The 17114-nt window shown below is 41.2% G+C and overlaps 1 protein-coding gene across 1 annotated transcript in view; it reads left to right on the forward strand.

The window, feature by feature from the left end:
* The window catches only part of CFAP53 (cilia and flagella associated protein 53), a 40617-nt gene extending 23878 nt beyond the window's left edge, over positions 1–16739 (forward strand). The window contains exons 6-8 of the mRNA XM_088019522.1: positions 8100–8316; positions 10324–10426; positions 13201–16739. Coding sequence (XP_087875648.1) covers positions 8100–8316; positions 10324–10426; positions 13201–13429 — 549 coding nt within the window. The 3' untranslated portion in view covers positions 13430–16739. The remainder of the gene's footprint in view (positions 1–8099; positions 8317–10323; positions 10427–13200) is intronic.
* The last annotated feature ends 375 nt before the right edge of the window (positions 16740–17114 follow it).

A 17114-nucleotide genomic window follows, 5' to 3' on the forward strand; every position in this document is an offset into this window, starting at 1 on the left:
GAGTGGGATATTTGTTGCCATTGATGAACCTACATCGACAAGTCATTGTGTATAGTTTACATGAAGGTTTACTCTTGGTGTTGTACATTCTGTGGGTTTGAACAAATGTAAGATGACATGTAGCCACCATGAAAGTATCATACAGAGTAATTTCACTAGCCTAAAGTCCTCTGTGCTCCCCCTGTTCATTACTTTCCCCGACTCCAAACCCTTAGAAACCACTCATCTTTTTATTGTCTCCAGTTTCATCTTTTATAGGATGTCATAAATTTGGAATCATACAGTATGATGCCTTTTTAGATTCACTTATTTCACCAAGTACTGTGCATTTAAGTTTCCTCCATGCCTTTTCCTGGCTCTATAGCTCATTTCCTTTTTGCTCTGAATAACATTTCATTGTGTGGATGGACCACAGGCTATCCAGTCACCTACTGAAGGATATCCTGGGTTATTTCCAGTTTTAGTGATTATGACTAAAGCTGCTGTACACATTTGTATGCAGGCTTTTGTGTGGCTGTACGTTTTCTTTTTTTTTTTAAAGATTTTATTTATTTATTTGAGAGAGAGAGAATGAGAGATAGAGAGCATGAGAGGGAAGAGGGTCAGAGGGAGAAGCAGACTCCCCGCTGAGCAGGGAGCCCGATGCGGGACTCGATCCCGGGACTCCAGGATCATGACCTGAGCCGAAAGCAGTCGCTTAACCAACTGAGCCACCCAGGCGCCCCTGGCTGTACGTTTTCAAATCATTTAGGTAAATACCAAGGAGTGTAGTTGCTGGATCATATGGTAAGAGTATATTTAGTCTTCTAAGAAACTGCCAAATTGTCTTCCAAAGTGGCTATACCATTCTGCATTTCCACATTGTTCAGAGTCAACTGTACATACTAGAGGCCTGGCTCAGGGTGGGACTACAAGTACGGGCTCTACTGCTAGTTGAGCAGATCTCAGTGAGCTCTGCTGGGTTGGCAGGGGTGCCCCTTGCAAGGAAATGCACGGTGTCCACAACTGAGTTTAGAATCACTGTGACTTGGGCTTCTGTGTCTAATAGAGCCAGGAATGTCTGGTGGTTGCCTTTGACCTAGTGGGCCACCAGAGTTGTAAATGGACAGTTGTGCGGGTGGGACAAGCTCTGAGGGACTGCCAAATCCCTAGGGTAATTCTCTGGGTCATGCCAAGCCTGCAGGTCAGGGAAGTTGTTTGGGAGAGAGAGCGAGCCTTGGGACTCTCTGAAGGCCTCTGAGACATTAGGATTGGGCTCTGTAGTGCGGTAATCACTTGTTTTAAACAGAGGAGCTTACCTCGGGGTTGTCCCAATATATCACTGGGCACCCCCAGTTGGTGGAGCTGCCAGTACAAGGCCCCCTGCTATTTGAAGTGTCTCAGACATTGCTTCCTGACAGATTTGGCACAGGAGCTCCAGGACCAGGAGGCGGGAATGTTGCTCTGAAAGGTGGGTTGCAGGGTTTGGCACCTGAAGGCTGGCCTTGGGTTTGTGGGCTGCCTTGGTATTATAAAATCTGGAAGTCTAGTTAAGTATCTCTTTCATGGGGTGCCATTAAGTTTACTCCTTCCAGTGCCTCCTGAATAGTATGGGAGGTCCCCACAAAGTGGAGGCATGTGGCTCTGTTAATTTGGAAGGGGGTTTTCCTGTAAGAAGAATTATCTGGTTTTAGGGACAATTGGGGCCTCTTCAAGATTGGAGATGAAATCTGGGTCATCTGTGTTGCTATGTTCAGAGATGTGATAGACCCATTGGACCATACCAATGTTACAGAGAAGGAATCAGGCCTCATCTAGTGTGTTCCACTGGCTTTGAGCCTTTGTTGTAATAACTACAATAGGAGGGTGAGGTCAGCATCAAGCCATAAAAATCCAAGCAAGTAGAGGAAGGGATCCTCCCTCTATCTTTAGAGCTGGTGCCTTTGGGTCTGGACGCTCCTTTGTCATCGGAATCCTTGATTATGGTGTTTCCCTTTTCCCACATGGAAGGCTACAGGGTTCCTGGAGTTGAGTATTTACCTTCTTCCAGGTCAGTTAGGTTCAGATAAAACCCCAGCAGGTTAGGCTCTGGTTAAATAGTTTCTCCTGAGAGCAAACCTAAGAATGGAATGCTCTGGTGTATTTCAAAATGATTCCATTTCTTCTCCTGCTGCAGGAAGCGTGAAAGGCTTTTTCTCTAATATTCACTGTGAGAACCTGGTAGAGCTTCAGGGGGTAAAACTCACAAAAGTGTGGTATCCCCCACCCTTCAATGCTGGGTCCCCTTAGAGTTTTTAACTCTTAGAGGGGTCTACACTGAGCCTCTAGCAATTCATCAGTTACAGGTTTTCCTACCCCAGCACTGGTTCCCATAGAAATTTCTGCTCATGGGTTTCCACTATGGTAAGTTCTGATTGTCTGTATTTACTTGTCTGTCTCTCCAATCTGGAGACCTCACTTCTCTTATGGATCTAAGACTGTTGATTTCTTAATTTTTTTTAAGATTTTATTTATTTATTTGTCAGCGAGAGTGTGAGGGAGCACAAGCAGGGGGAGCGGCAGGCAGAGGGAGAAGCAGGCTTCCTGCTGAGCAGGGAGCCTGATGCAGAACTCGATCCCAGGACCCTGGGATCATGACCTGAGGTGAAGGCAGCCGCTTAACCAACTGAGCCACTCAGGTGTACTGACTGTTGATTTCTTTTTAAGATTTATTTATTTCTGAGAGAGAGATTGAGAGAGAGAGCGTGCTGAGCACTGAGCCTAACACAAGTCTTGATTTCACGACCCTGAGATCACGACCTGAACTGAAACCAAGATGCTTAACTGACTGTGCCACCCAGGCGCCCCTAAGATTGTTGATTTATTAAGTTTGCTAGCTTTTTGCTTGTTGTTAGGATGCCAGAGTGGCAGCTTCTAAGCTCCTTATATCCCAGACTAAAAACCAGGAAGTCTGCTATTATTTTTTTTAATTAAGCTTTTTATTTTGGGATAATTGTAGATTCACATGCAGTTGAAAGAAATAATACAAAGAGATGCTGTGGACCCTTTATTCAGTTTTTCTCTATGAAATCTTGCAAAACTATAGTATAATATCACAGCCAGGATATTGACATTGAACTGTCAAGATACAGAACATTCCCATCACAAGGATTCTTCATGTTTTCCTTTTATGGCCATATCCACTTCCCTCTTTTTTTTTTTTAATATTTTATTTATTTATTTGACAGAGAGAGACATAGCCAGAGAGGGAACACAAGCCAGAGGAGTGGGAGAGGGAGAAGCACGCTTCCTGCTGAGCAGGGAACCTGATGTGGGGCTCGATCCCAGGACCCTGGGATCATGACCTGAGCCGAAGGCAGACGCTTAACAACTGAGCCACCCAGGTGCCCCATCCACTTCCCTCTTGTCCTCACCCCCTTCTTAACCTTTGGCAACCACTTACCTGTTCTCCATTTCCATAATTTTGTCATTTCAAGAGTGTTATATCAATGGAATCATATAGTATGTAACCTTTTGGGATTGACAGTTTTGTTCTGCGTCATTCTCTGGAGATTTATCCAAGTTGTTGAAAGTATCAGTAGTGTTTATTTTTATCGTCGAGTGGTAGTCATGGTAAGACTATACCACAGTTTGTTTTTACCATTTACCTGTTAAAGGTCACCTGGGTTTAATAAAAAAAAAAAAAAAAAAAAACTAAAAAATAAAGGTCACCTGAGTTGCTTCCAGTTTATGGCTATTATCAGTAAAGCTGCTATAATCATTCATGTACAGGCTTTTATGTGAACATAAATTTTTGTTTCTCTGCAAAAAATGCCTTGAAGGGCAATTGTAATCGCATGTTTAGTTTTTTAAGACTGCCAAGCTGTTTTTCAGAGTAGTTTTGCCATCCAACCAATAATGTACATTCCCACCAACAATGAATGAATGATTCAGTTTCTCCACATCCTCACCAACATTTGCTGGTGGTACTATTCTTTACTTTAGCTCTACTCGTAAATGTGTAGTGATATCTCATTGTTTTTTTATTTTACATTTCCATAATAACTAATGATGTTGATCCACTTTTCATGTGCTTATTTGCTCTCTGTATATCCTCTTCAGTGAAATATTTTCCCATGTTTCTTTCCCATTTTCTTTTTCTTTTTTTTTAAATTTTATTTTATTATGTTAGTCACCGTACATTACATCATTAGTTTTTGATGTAATGTTCCATGATTCATTGTTTGCTTATAACACCCAGTGCTCCATGCAATACATGCCCTACTTAATACCCATCACCGGGCTAACCCTTCCCCCCACTCCCTGCCCCTCTAAAACCCTCAGTTTGTTTCTCAGAGTCCACAGTCTCTCATGGTTCGTCTCCCTCTCTGAGTCCCCCCTTCATTTTTCCCTTCCTACTATCTCTTTTTTTTTAACATATAAGGTATTATTTGTTTCGGGGTACATACAGGTCTGTGGTTCATCGGTCTTACACAATTCACAGTGCTCACCACAGCACATACCCTCCCCAATGTCCATCACCCAGCCACCCCACCCCTCCCACCCACCCCGACTCCAGTAACCCTGTTTGTTTCCTGAGATTAAGAGTCTCTTATGGTTTGTCTCCCTCTCTGGTTTTATCTTGTTTCATTTTTTTCTCCCTTCCCCTATGATCCTCTGTCATGTTTCTCAAATCCCTCATATCAGTGAGATCATATGATACTTGTCTTTCTCTGATTGACTTATTTCGCTCAGCATAATACCCTCTAGTTCCATCCATGTCATTGCAAATGGCAAGATTTTGTTGGTTTTTTTTTATGGCTGCATAATATTCTATCATATATATATACACACACACCACATCTTCTCTATCCATTCATCTCTTGATGGACATCTTGGCTCTTCCCATAATTTGGCTATTGTGGACATTGCTACTATAAACATTGGGGTGCACATACCCCTTTGGATCACTACATTTGTATCTTTGGGGTAAATACCCAGTAGTGCAATTGCTGAGTCATAGGATAGTAGCTCTATTTTCAACTTTTTGAGGAACCTCCATACTGTTTTCCAGAGTGGCTGCACCAGGTTGCATTCCCACCAACAGTGTAGGAGGGTTCCCTTTTCTCTGCATCCTTGCCAACATCTCTCATTTCCTGACTTGTTAATTTTAGCCATTCTGACTGGTTTGAGGTGGTATCTCATTGAGGTTTTCATTTGTGTTTCTCTAATGCTGAGTGATGTTGAACACCTTTTCATGTGTCTGTTGGCCATTTGGATGTCTTCTTTGCAGAAATGTCTGTTGATGTCTTCTGCCCATTTCTTGATTTCTTTCCCATTTTCTAATTGAATTATTTGATTTTCTTTTTTTTGGTATTAAGTTTTTTGTTCTCCATTAGATCATTTTATTTTTTAGCAGCTTTATTAAGGTATAATTCATACAACTTAACCATTTCAAATATACATTCAGTGGTTTTTGGTATATTCACATAAGTATGCAACCATCACCACAGTCAATTTTAGAACTTTTTATTATCTCGCTATTCCCTCTTCCTCACCCCTTACCCCCATTCCTTTTTTTTTTTTTTTTTTTAGGTTTTATTTATTTGAGAGAGAATGCACACAGGCAGTGGGGAGGGGCAGAGGGGAGAGGAAGAAGCAGACTCCTCACGGAGCAGGGGTCCCAGCTTGGGGCTGGATCTCAGGACCCTGGGATCATGACCTGAGCCAAAGGAAGATGCTTAACTGACTGAGCCACCCAGGTGCCCCTCTTTACTGCCATTCCTAAGCAACTACTAATATAATTTCTGTCTCTGAATTTGTTATTGTGGATTTTATTATGAATAGCATTATATATTATCTGACCTTTTGACTGGCATCTTTCACTTAGCATATTTCAAGGCTTATCCATGTTGTAACATGTATGAATACTTCCTTCTTTTATATGGCTGAATAATTCTCCATTGTATGGATATACCATGTTTCATTTATCCATTTGTCAATCTATAGACATTTGATTTGTTTGCATTTTTTTCCTATTATGAATAATGCTACTGTGAATATTCTTGTATATAAATTTTTGTTTGGACATAGGGTTTTGTTTCTCTTGGACATATACCGAGGAGTAGAATTAATGAGTCCTAAGGTAACTTTAAGTTTTTGAGTACTTGCCAAATTATTTTCCAAAGTGGCTTTGCCATTTTATATTCTCACTAGCAGTGTACACAGGTTTTGATTTCTCCACATGCTTGTTAACATTTGTTATTGTCTGTCTTTTTTATTTCAACCATCCTAGTGTGTTTGAAGTGATCTGTTATTATGGTTTCAATTTGCATTTCCTAATGACTCCACATCCTCATTGATGCTGAGCTTCTTTTTCTGTGCTTATTGACCATTTGTATATCTTCCTTGGAGAAATCTCTTTGAACCTATTTGAAATTTCAAGAAATCTATTCCAATCATTTCCCCAATTTTTAATTGGGCTGTCTTTATTATTGAGTTGTAACAGTGCTTTATATGTTCTAGATACAAGTCCCTTACACATAAATTGTGTGTAAATATATGTATTTTTCATCTTGTGGGTTGTCTTTTCACTTTCTTGATGGTATCCCTTGAAGTGTAAAAGTTTTAATTTTGATGAAGTCCAGTTTATCTATATTTTGTTTTGTTGCTTGTGCTTTTAGTGTTATATCTAAAAATGTGTTCCTACCCCAAGGTCAAGAAGATGGTGGTCCTATGTTTTCTTCTTAGGGCTTTATAGGTTTAGTTCTCACATTTAGGCCTTTGATCCATTTTGAGTTAAATTTTGTGTATGGTATGAGGTAGAAGTCCAACTTCATTCTGTTGCGTGTAGATAGCCAGTTGTCCCAGCACCGTTTGTTGAAGAGACTGTCCTTCCCCTATAGAATTGTCTTGGTACACTATTCAAAATCAATTGACGGTGAATTTGAGGGTTTATCTTTGGACTCTCAGTTCTATTCCATTAATCTATGTGTCCGTCCTTATGCCAGGAGCACGTATCTATATGGCTTGATCACTGTAGCTCTGCAGTAAATTTGAAATCAGGAAATGTGAATCCTCCAACTTTGTTCTTTTTCAAATTGCTTTGGCTTTTCTGGCTCTCTTGAATTTCCATATGAATTTAGAATCAGCTTGTCGATTTCTCCATGGAAACCATTTGGGATTTTGATAAGGATTTTTTGAATCTGTAGACCAAATGTAGACATTGCCATTTTAACAGTATTGCCTTCTGATCCATGAATGTAGGATGTCTTTCCACTTATTTTTTCAGTTTCTTAGTTTTCAGAGTATGAGTTTTGCACTTCTTTCGTTAAATTTACTCCCAAGTATGAGACTATGAATGCCAGTCATTCTGAGGGTACAATTCAGACCTTGCCAGATCTATGATATTCTCAGAAGAGGTCAGGACAGAGATTGGATGGAATGGCACAAGGGTAATACCATGAATAACAGAAAAGCCAATTAAAAATGCCAGCATTGCAAAGCCCAGTTGACAATCTTAGCTGCACATTAAAATTACTTGGAGAACTTAAACGCTGTTCATTAGATTGGAGTCTTAGGGTGAGATTCAGCCCTTGGTACTTCTTAAAGCTTCCAGGTGATTTCAAAGTATAGCTAAGGCTGAGAAGGTCTGTCATCAAAGTATCAAGTGACCAGCTTCTAGTCAGAAACAGTGCTATCATGGTGGTAATGACTTATTTTGTTTTTCAGGTTATACCTAAATGAAAATAAATATACAGATAGAGCTGTGTAATTGAAAATTGTCTAGGAACTGCTTTGAAAAACACTTTGGGAAAGTGTTCGAAGTAACTTATTCAAAAATGTATTATAAAGCACAGGTACAAAGAATAGCACAATAAACGCCCATATGCCCTTCACCTAGCTTCAACCACCACCAACGAACGGCAATTCTGTATTTCATGTGTGCTCCACCCGTTCCCTACCACCACTCTTGAATTTTTTGAACTAAACCCTAGAGAGAATATTTCATCTATAAATGTGTCAGTATGTAGTTCTAAAAAATTGGGATTGTAGCTCTAAAAGATTGTTGTAAAACTTAACCTCTGTACCATCATCACACCTACAAGTTAACAACGTGAGGTAATTCTTCTGTTGTGTAGGAAGAGATGGCAAGAGAACAGGAGATATATCGTCAGTATGTGGCACAGCGGCGTGAGGAGGAGAGAGCTCAGGAGAACGAACTGGACAGAGTATTAGAGGCAGAGAAGGAAAAGAAGTTGGCTGAGAAGGACAAGGAGCTGAGACTTGAAAAGGAGGCAAGGAGACAACTTGTGAATGAGGTCATGTGTACAAGAAAACTTCAAGTTCAGGAAAAATGTAAGGACATGAATTATAATAATATAGTCCGGCCTTAATTCAACTAAGTAGCAACCAAAATATTTATTAGGTAGGTATTATATGTAAAATGATATGAGGGATGTAAAAAGGATTAAGGCAAGACCCCTGCCTTGTAGAACTTATTTAATACATTGAGTATAAACATATGAAGAGTTTTCTATCCTAGCAGATTCTAGCAGTCATGTTGGAGATGTTCTCAAGGTTAAAGGAACAGTATGTCTGTTGAATGGTCTGTGCACCTTAGTGACTATAAAGGGAAGCGAGAAGATAGGGCACAACACACACACCCCTCCACCCTTTTATCTGTCCCTCTTTTCTTTCTGTAAGTGTCTCCATACCTTCACACCTTTGCTTGGGTAGTTTTCTCTGCTTATGATGCTTTTGATCTTGAGAAATCCTGGCAGTCCTTCAAGGCCAGCTCAAATGTCTCATTCCTCAAATACGTCCCCTTATTCATAATAAATCCTCTTTCTGAGGCTCTCACTGTGGCTTGCTCACATCCCTGTCTTAGCACACCTTTGTCTGCCCTCAGCTCCAAACAGTGCTTGGTCACGAAAAGAAATATTTGTTGAGAGGGTGAACTGCCACCTTCAGATTTACACTGTTCCATGTCCAGCCCAGTGAACTGGAGAGGCAGTAGATGGACACGTTTACCATTCGGGTACCATTAGACTTCACACTAGTTGTCTTTGTGAGAGAAAACTCATTGATTCTCCACTCCAGGAATTATAACAGCCATTGAAAATTGTTAAGCCTGTATTAGGTGGAGTTGTAAGAAAATGAGAAAAAAGCATATAAGCTAACAAATTTCCGTATTTACCCATGATAAATATTTTAAAATATATTGAGACAACGTGGAAAATTTAAGTATTTGGGGCCATTTTTATTTTTTTTTTAAAGATTTTATTTATTTATTCATGAGAAACGGAGGGGGAGAGAGAGAGAGAGAGAGAGAGAAGCAGAGGGAGAAGCAGGCTCCCAAGGAGCAGGGAGCCCGATGCAGGACTCGATCCCAGGACCCCGGGATCATGACCTGAGCTGAAGGCAGACGCTTAACCATCTGAGCCACCCAGGTGCCCTTTGGGGCCATTTTTAAACAAAGAAACAAAATCAACCATAATTCTACCACCCAGGAATAGCTACTATTCACAACTTCGTGTATTTCCTTCCAGTATTTTTACTATGTATATAGTAAACTAGGATTTATGTTGAATATATTGTTTTACAACCTGCCTTTGCTACTTATCATAAACATTTTTCTGGGTCATTTTTCTTCAATTATAAAATTTGTAATGCTGCCTAGAAATCCATTATAAAAATGGACCGTGATTTATTTTACCTAAACACAATTAATGGACCTTCAGATTGTCTTGAATCTTTTTACTACTATTTTAGAATTGCAGGTTACTATCTCTGTATATAGTTCTTCTTGGCTTATATATGATTATTTAAGGAAAGTTCCTATAAGTGGATTTGGGCGCCAAAGATGTACATTTCAGATGTGTATTTCCCAGTTGTATTTATTCTTTTGTGAACTCTGTTTTCTTTGTCATTTTGTCACCCTTATTGGATGCTTATGTTTTTAAAATTTAATTCATAAATACCTTATATATTATAAACTCAGGCTTTTCCAGTATTTAGTCGTAAACTCTCTTGTTAACATAAATGACAACAGAACTGTTTGTCCTCAAGAAGAGAAAGGTAAGAAGTGTTCTAATGGTGGTAACCTGGTTTGAAAAAGGCTGATCGTAGGTTTTCAGTGAAAAATGGTTAAGAAAAAAATCTGTGTAGATCACACACATTCGAACCTAAACCCTCTTCTTCCCTTTTGGAGAGGACTACTTCTACCCTGTTGACCTAAGATACAGCCCAGTGATTGTAGGCTCTGCCTCTCTAAAGACAGGATGGCATTGATGCCCGGAGGGATGCCAGCAAGTCTTGTCTGAAGAAAGCCATTTACCAAAAATTACATTTGTCTTTCTTAAGTGCAACGAAAAGCAAAAGAACAGGAAGAGCGTGCTATGGAACAGGAACGCATAAATGAAGGTCTTCGAGAGCTTAACCGCGAAGAGAAGGAGAATTTTGCAAGGTATGATTTTGTTTTCTTTATTATTGTTTACTGCCTAAAAACGGGGAAGATTTTTAATGTAGAGAGAGGACAATGTGCCATCACTCATGCATTATTGGCATTTTTTTTTACATCAGTATTACAGTTGTCCTAAAAGTTCCAGTCAGTTTACAAAATTCCATATAAAAATCAGCACAAAACATCTTGGTAAAATTAAATTTTATTGCTATTGTATACATTGTGATTATAGACGTTAGGTATCAAGCTGAACGAATACTTTAAAAAATAAAATAAGTTAGAAACAACTTTTTAGAAATAGGCTCCAACATTGAATCCTAATGAAATAACAAGAAGACTATTCTTTCCCATGAAATAAACCCTGAAACACAGTGTGGCTTGATTAGTTGGAGTAGCAGAAATGGCTTCTGAGGATAGGAGTCCATGCAAAATGTCCTCAGAAGAACTTTTGTAGCCTCACTGGGCTGGAAAACTGAAATGTTCTAGGTGCTTTGGGAAATACCACTGCCTTCTCTGAAATGCCTGTCTGATCACCACCACGAGGCTCTGGTGGAGGAAACAGGCAGATACCTCTTTGCAGCATTTCTTGGACCATAGCACTCCTTTCCCACCGGTGACCAAGATACCCAATTCAGATGACCAGTGTGGTGGAGGAAGACGACTTGGCTCCTCTAATTGCTGGTCCCCTTTCCCATCCCTTGGCCCTGTCCCATGACTTACACATACTTAATACATAGAAATAAGCTCTCTTCATTCTAGAAAGAGTAGGGTTTATATACCTGCACCTATTGTTAGTTTGGGGGCACTAACAATTTCTGGTCTACCCTACTTACTTCCTACTACTGCCTCTGCTCTGGAGGTCTTTCCTTCTCATTTTGAAAAATTTATTGTTGGAGATGTGAGGGGGACTTGATAAATAGCAATGTGCTTCCTTGCCCAACTTCTGAATCAACTGAGAGAGAAGAAAAACAAGTATGTGTGGAAGGTATCATAGCTACCTATTGGTGCATAACAGAATACCCTACAATTTGTGCCTTAAAGTGAGTTATGATTATCTCTCATGATTCTCTGGTGACAAGGCTCACTTGGGTGGTTCTTCCTTGGGGTCCCTCATGTGGTTCAAGTCAGATGTTAGCCAGGGCTACATTTATCTGAGGGCCCAACTGCCCTGGACACCTAAGATACCTACTCATAGAGCTGGCAGTGTGTGCTGACTGTAGCTAAGGACTCAGCTGGTGTTATCACCCAGAACACCTCTATGTGGCCTCTCCATGTGCTGGGGCTTCTCACAGTGTGGTGGCTGGTTCTGACAGGGAGAGTTCCAATACACAGGGGCTGCGCCTAGGACTAGCATAGCATCACTTGTGTCATAATCTATTGGTCATAAAAATAGTCACCAGGGCCTATCCAGATTCAAAGGCTGGAGACTGAAGCTCCACGTCTTGATAAGGGGAATAGAGGTTCACATCGCAGAAGAACATATGGAAGGGGAGATGCTACTATGACCATCTTTAGAAAATGGAATCTGCCACAGAGGTATGGGCATGCCTTCTTTTCTGATAAAAGCTGTTATTTAAAAATGTGGCTTATAGATTTTAATTGGCATGACCACTATGGAGAACAGTATGAAGTTTCCTCAAAAAATTAAAAATAGAACTACCATGTGATCCAGCAATCCTACTTCTGGGTATATATCCAAAATAATTGAAAGCAGGACATTGAAGAGATATTTACACAGCCATGTTCATAGCAGCACTATTCACAATAGCCAGGAGGTGGAAATAACCCACATGTCCATTAACACGTGAATGGGTAAACCAGATGTGATATATACATACAATGGAATATTATTTAGCCTTGAAAAGGAAGGAAATCCTGTCAAATGCCAACTCATGCATGAACCTTGAGGACATTATGCTAAGTGAAATAAGCCAGTCACAGAAAGATGAGTAAGCCAGTCACAGAAAGATGAGTACTATATGATTTCGCTTATACGAGATCCCTAGAGTAGTCAAATTCATAGACACAGCAAATTGAATGGTGGTTAGAATGGTGGTTGCCAGAGGCTGGGGGGAGGAGGGAAAGAAAGCTGTGGTTTAATGGGTGTAGCGTTTCAAATTTTCAAGATGAAAATGTCCCGGAGAACTGATTCACGACAATGTGTCCTGAACACTACTGAACTATACACTTAAAAATCATTAAGTGGTCAATTTTACATTATGTGTTTTTTACCACAGTAAAAAAAAAAAAAAAAAAAAAAAATCACACTATAAAATTTAAAATGTGGTTTATATGTTTAGAATGTAGCTTATGTATGGAGGAAATTGTCTAGTTCATACTGAACAGAATGAGACACACACACCCACCCAGACCCCAGGAGTGCCAGGTCTCTCCGGCAGGGGCGTGGCCCTTTGACAGGAGGGTGGAAACCCGGCAGACTAACCTGTTCCCGGTTTGACCAGTGGAAAAGTCACTTCTTCCTTGGAGAAGAGTGGGAGAGGGGGTGGAGAGAGGCCAAGGACTCACTCCAGATAGCAGGAAATATTCTGAGTGGGCCAGAAGCATTCCCTCCCTAAAATCAATATTTGTTCTGTTCATCTTAATTATTATTGTGTAATAAACACATTAATGAATTTTCCATCTATTTTTTCCCATCTCACCCTGATTTTAATGGGAATTTTAATTTGACTTCAAAAATTACATTTTACTTCTAATGCCCTAAATGAATCCAAATGCTTGCTTTTACAATTTTGTACTTGACATTGCCAATACCTTAGGCGCTCCAGTTTGGCCCAGGAATACAGGAAGCAACTTCGGATGCAGATATCCTACCAGCAGCAGGCCCGGGAAGCGCAGAAGGAAGAGGAACGCCGAGAGGTTGAAGCAGGGCGAGCAGCAAACAAGATTTGCCAGGACAAGATCAGGGAGATCCTGTCCTTCCATCAAGTGCTGCCCTGCAACATTCATCCCATGCGGAGGGCATGCCCTGATAAGCTTCCGCCGTAGTTTCATTAATGTTAATGTATTTTTTCTCAGTCTTTTAATGTTTTTAACTACAGTATGCTGGTCTGTTCCTTTCAAATCATGGATAAACTTCCTTTATTTCTCTGAGTTTGCATAATTCTATGTAATGTTATTCCTTCAAATTCAACTTTGTGCCTATTTTAGACTTTATAGACTTACAAATCTGAATGATTTATTTCATATCACCCAGTTATTTTCCTGACTTACCCCCCATACACCTCCCTTTCTTGTTCATTTATTAATAGCTACAATTTCTCCCCCCCATCCACTCAAATGCCTATTTCCTCTTGCCTTTCTTTCATATACATAATTGCTTTGTCTCATATACAAAAGTCACCATATCAACAGGGCAGAGCTGGGCCTAACATCCACTTTCATTTGCCCACCTATTTAAATATTACACAAATATTTACCTTGCATGTGACTTTAGCAAGAACAGAGCAAACTCTTTGCTTTTGTGGGACTTCTGTCCTGGTGGAGGAAACCAGGCAACGTGTTAAGTGCTATAAGAAGGAAATGGCAAGAGTGCTCGAAGATCATTTTGAGCAGCTGATACTTGAATGAACCAGCCATATGGTTATCTGGGCAGATCCCAGCCAGAGGAAAGAGTCAGTGCAAGGGTCCTGGGGCAGAAGTCTGCTTAGTGCGTTTGAGGCATAGCATTTGTGCTAGAGTGGAGTGAGGGAGGAGAGAGTGGTAGAAGATTAATCAGAAAGGCAGTTAGGGCTAAATGATGTAAGGCTGTGGAGCCATGGTGAAGGCTGGCTTTTACTTGGCTATGAAAAGCTGTTACAGGATTTCGAGCAGAAGAGCAACATAAGATGTAAGACAGTTGCTGGCTGCTGTGTTGAGAACAGACTTTGGGGAGACAAAAACAGACTCAGTTAAGGAATGGCGGATCATAGTAGTCCAGGTGAGAGGTGAGGATAGCATGGTAGCCAGCCTCCAAGATGGTCCCTATGATCTTCTCCCCTGTATCTGTGCCCTTGTGCAATCCCCTTCCACCCTAAGCCATGGCTGCCCTGTGTGATCAGTAAGATACTTACACCCCCTTGCAGACAAAGTGTTATAGGGTCTTCTAGAGAGCCTCCTTAAAAGGGAGGGGAGAGAACTTTTGGAATGGCTGAGTCAGGAGCTCTGGAAATCCTCTTCGCAAAGGGCAATGATAAAATGGGAAACATTGTCAAAAACAGCCATTTCAGCACTGGAAATTGACCAAAGGCACGCAACAGATGGGGAAGCATTTATTCCAGAAAACCTACAAAACCTTGGTGAGAATGGTGGGAATCTATGGCATATTGGCCTGGAGCTACTGCCATATCCCCTCAGCTACGTGGAGCAGTAGTTCTACCAGGGCAAGGCAGGTCGTGAGGACCTGCAACCTCACTGCCAGATTAGGCCGACTTGATTGGGAGCACCATTTAGAAAAATCCATGCTTGTGGCATTGTCAAAATAATGGTGATTTTTGTGGCAGTCAGGGAAGACCAACAATCACAACTAGCCTGAGGTTGTGATACTGACTGGGACAAGCAGCAGAACAGCCAGAAATTTACAGGAAGACCTGGGGAACATGACAGCTGTAATGGGCTTTGGTATTTGAATGGGCTTCCACATATTCTTGGGAGTCTGGAAATCTGTGTAGACATAAAGCTACATGCTTGCTCATTAAAGAACCTGGACAGGTCCTAGCAGTCTACCGATCCTTGGCCAAATGTGAGGCCTTGCACATACAGAAAGTAAAAGCTGGGGCAGATTTGGCCTAAACTTTGAATGTGTTCCCCAACCCTCACACAGATCCACAGCAAAAGGTAAAAGCCTTACTAGCTTAATCACTCACTGAGCACTAGGCTGAAGGGACAGAGGGCCACCCCTAAGAAGCCAGCCAGCCTTAAAAATAAAACAGGAATTTTTTAAGAAAGATTTTATTTATTTATTTGACAGAGAGCAAGAGAGGAAACACAAGCAGGGGGAGTGGGAGAGGGAGAAGCGGCTTCCCGCTGAGCAGGGAGCCCGACGTGGGATGTGATCCCAGGACCCTGGGATCATGACCTGAGCCAAAGGCAGACGCTTAACGACTGAGCCACCCAGATGCCCCAGAATATAAATTTTAAAAATCACTTTGGGATACTATGAGGGAGTATTTGCTAAAACTGAAAATATATGTACCCTGTGATCCAGAAATTCCACTCTTAGGTATTTACCCAATGCATACATATATGCAGCGAATGCCATATATAAGATTGTTCAGAGCAGCACTATTCATAATAGCCCAGATTAGAAGTTGCCCAAATGCCCAACCAGACTAGAATGGAAAACACTATACACAATGACAATGAATGAACTTTGCTGCATGCAGCAGCATTGATGAGCCTCATGGACATAATGATGAGCAAAATAAGTCAGACATGTGCTGTGAGGTTCCACTTAGGAAAAGCCCAGGAGCAGGCAAAACTAATTTTTGGTATTAGAAATCAGGTGATTACCCTTTTGGAGGAGAGTTCCTGGAGAGGGACTTCTGGGTATTAATGCTGTGTTTCTTCATCTGGGTGGTGGTGATTCAGTGTGTTCACCTTGAGAAAATTCTTCAAGCTGTACATTTAAGATTTGTGCAGTTTTCGATATGTGTACTGGGCTTCCATTAAGAGTTAAAAAAAAAATCAAGCTTTCTGAAATAGCTGCCATTGGTCATGATGTGGGTTTCTGGATCTTTACAAACTGAATCTAGTGTCTGGAGACTACTATCATGTGTCTTGCCATTTATTCTCCAGATAAATATGTTTCATTGGTCCCTGCACTGTGGACCTTTCATCATCACCTTGCCCTCTAGTGGTCACTGGTCATTTTTCCAGATTTGTATTAAAACAGGATGCTCAGAACTAGAAAAAAGCAGCCCAGAAGAGGTCTGCAGAGCCCAATACAGTGGGACCACCACCTCCTTTAATCGGTGCATTATACTTCATTTAACGCAGTCCATGTTTGAGTGCCCACCATCGAATCACAATTGAAAAAATGTAGGCACAATCGTCTTGTCCTTGGCAGCCCTACCTGCTTGTTATATACAAGACAATAAGAAGCTGGAGAGGGGAGAGGTTGGAGATTGAGCTGTATGTAAACCCGTGCGTAACGATGTTGGGTGTTCAGGGTGCTCTGGCTGGTGAACACGAGGAGCTGGGAGGGTGTCGCACCTAGAGAGGGGACCGACGCTCTGCCTCTGCCATACCTTGCCCTCCCTGGCTCCTCTGCTCGGCTGTTCCTGAGTTATATCCTTTATAATAAAGCTGTAAATGTAAATACAGAGTGTTCCTGACTTCTGTGAGCCGTTCTCAATTATTGAGCCAAGGAGAGGGGATTGTAGGAATTCCCAATTGATAGCCAGCCGATCAGAAGTCTAGGTGGCCCAGGGCTTGCGACGGGCCTCAGAAATGGGGCAGGGGCAGTCTGGAGGGACTGAGCTTTTAAATCTGTGGGATCTGCACCAACTCCAGATAATTAGTGTCAGAACGGAATTGAGTTGTTGAACATCGGTGTTTGGAGAACCAGAGAATTGTTTGTTGGTGTTGGGAGCCCCCAGTTAGTAGGGTGGTGCTGGCAATCGAACCTTGGCTGAATAGAGCGTCTATGCTTTTAGTTTCATTGGTTCGCTGCCTCCCCACAACAGGCGGTACC

This window comes from Eumetopias jubatus, unplaced genomic scaffold (assembly GCF_037043125.1).
Source record: "Eumetopias jubatus isolate StellerSeaLion01/CBP00866 unplaced genomic scaffold, mEumJub1_p1.0 scaffold_16, whole genome shotgun sequence".
Lineage (NCBI taxonomy): Eukaryota > Metazoa > Chordata > Mammalia > Carnivora > Otariidae > Eumetopias > Eumetopias jubatus.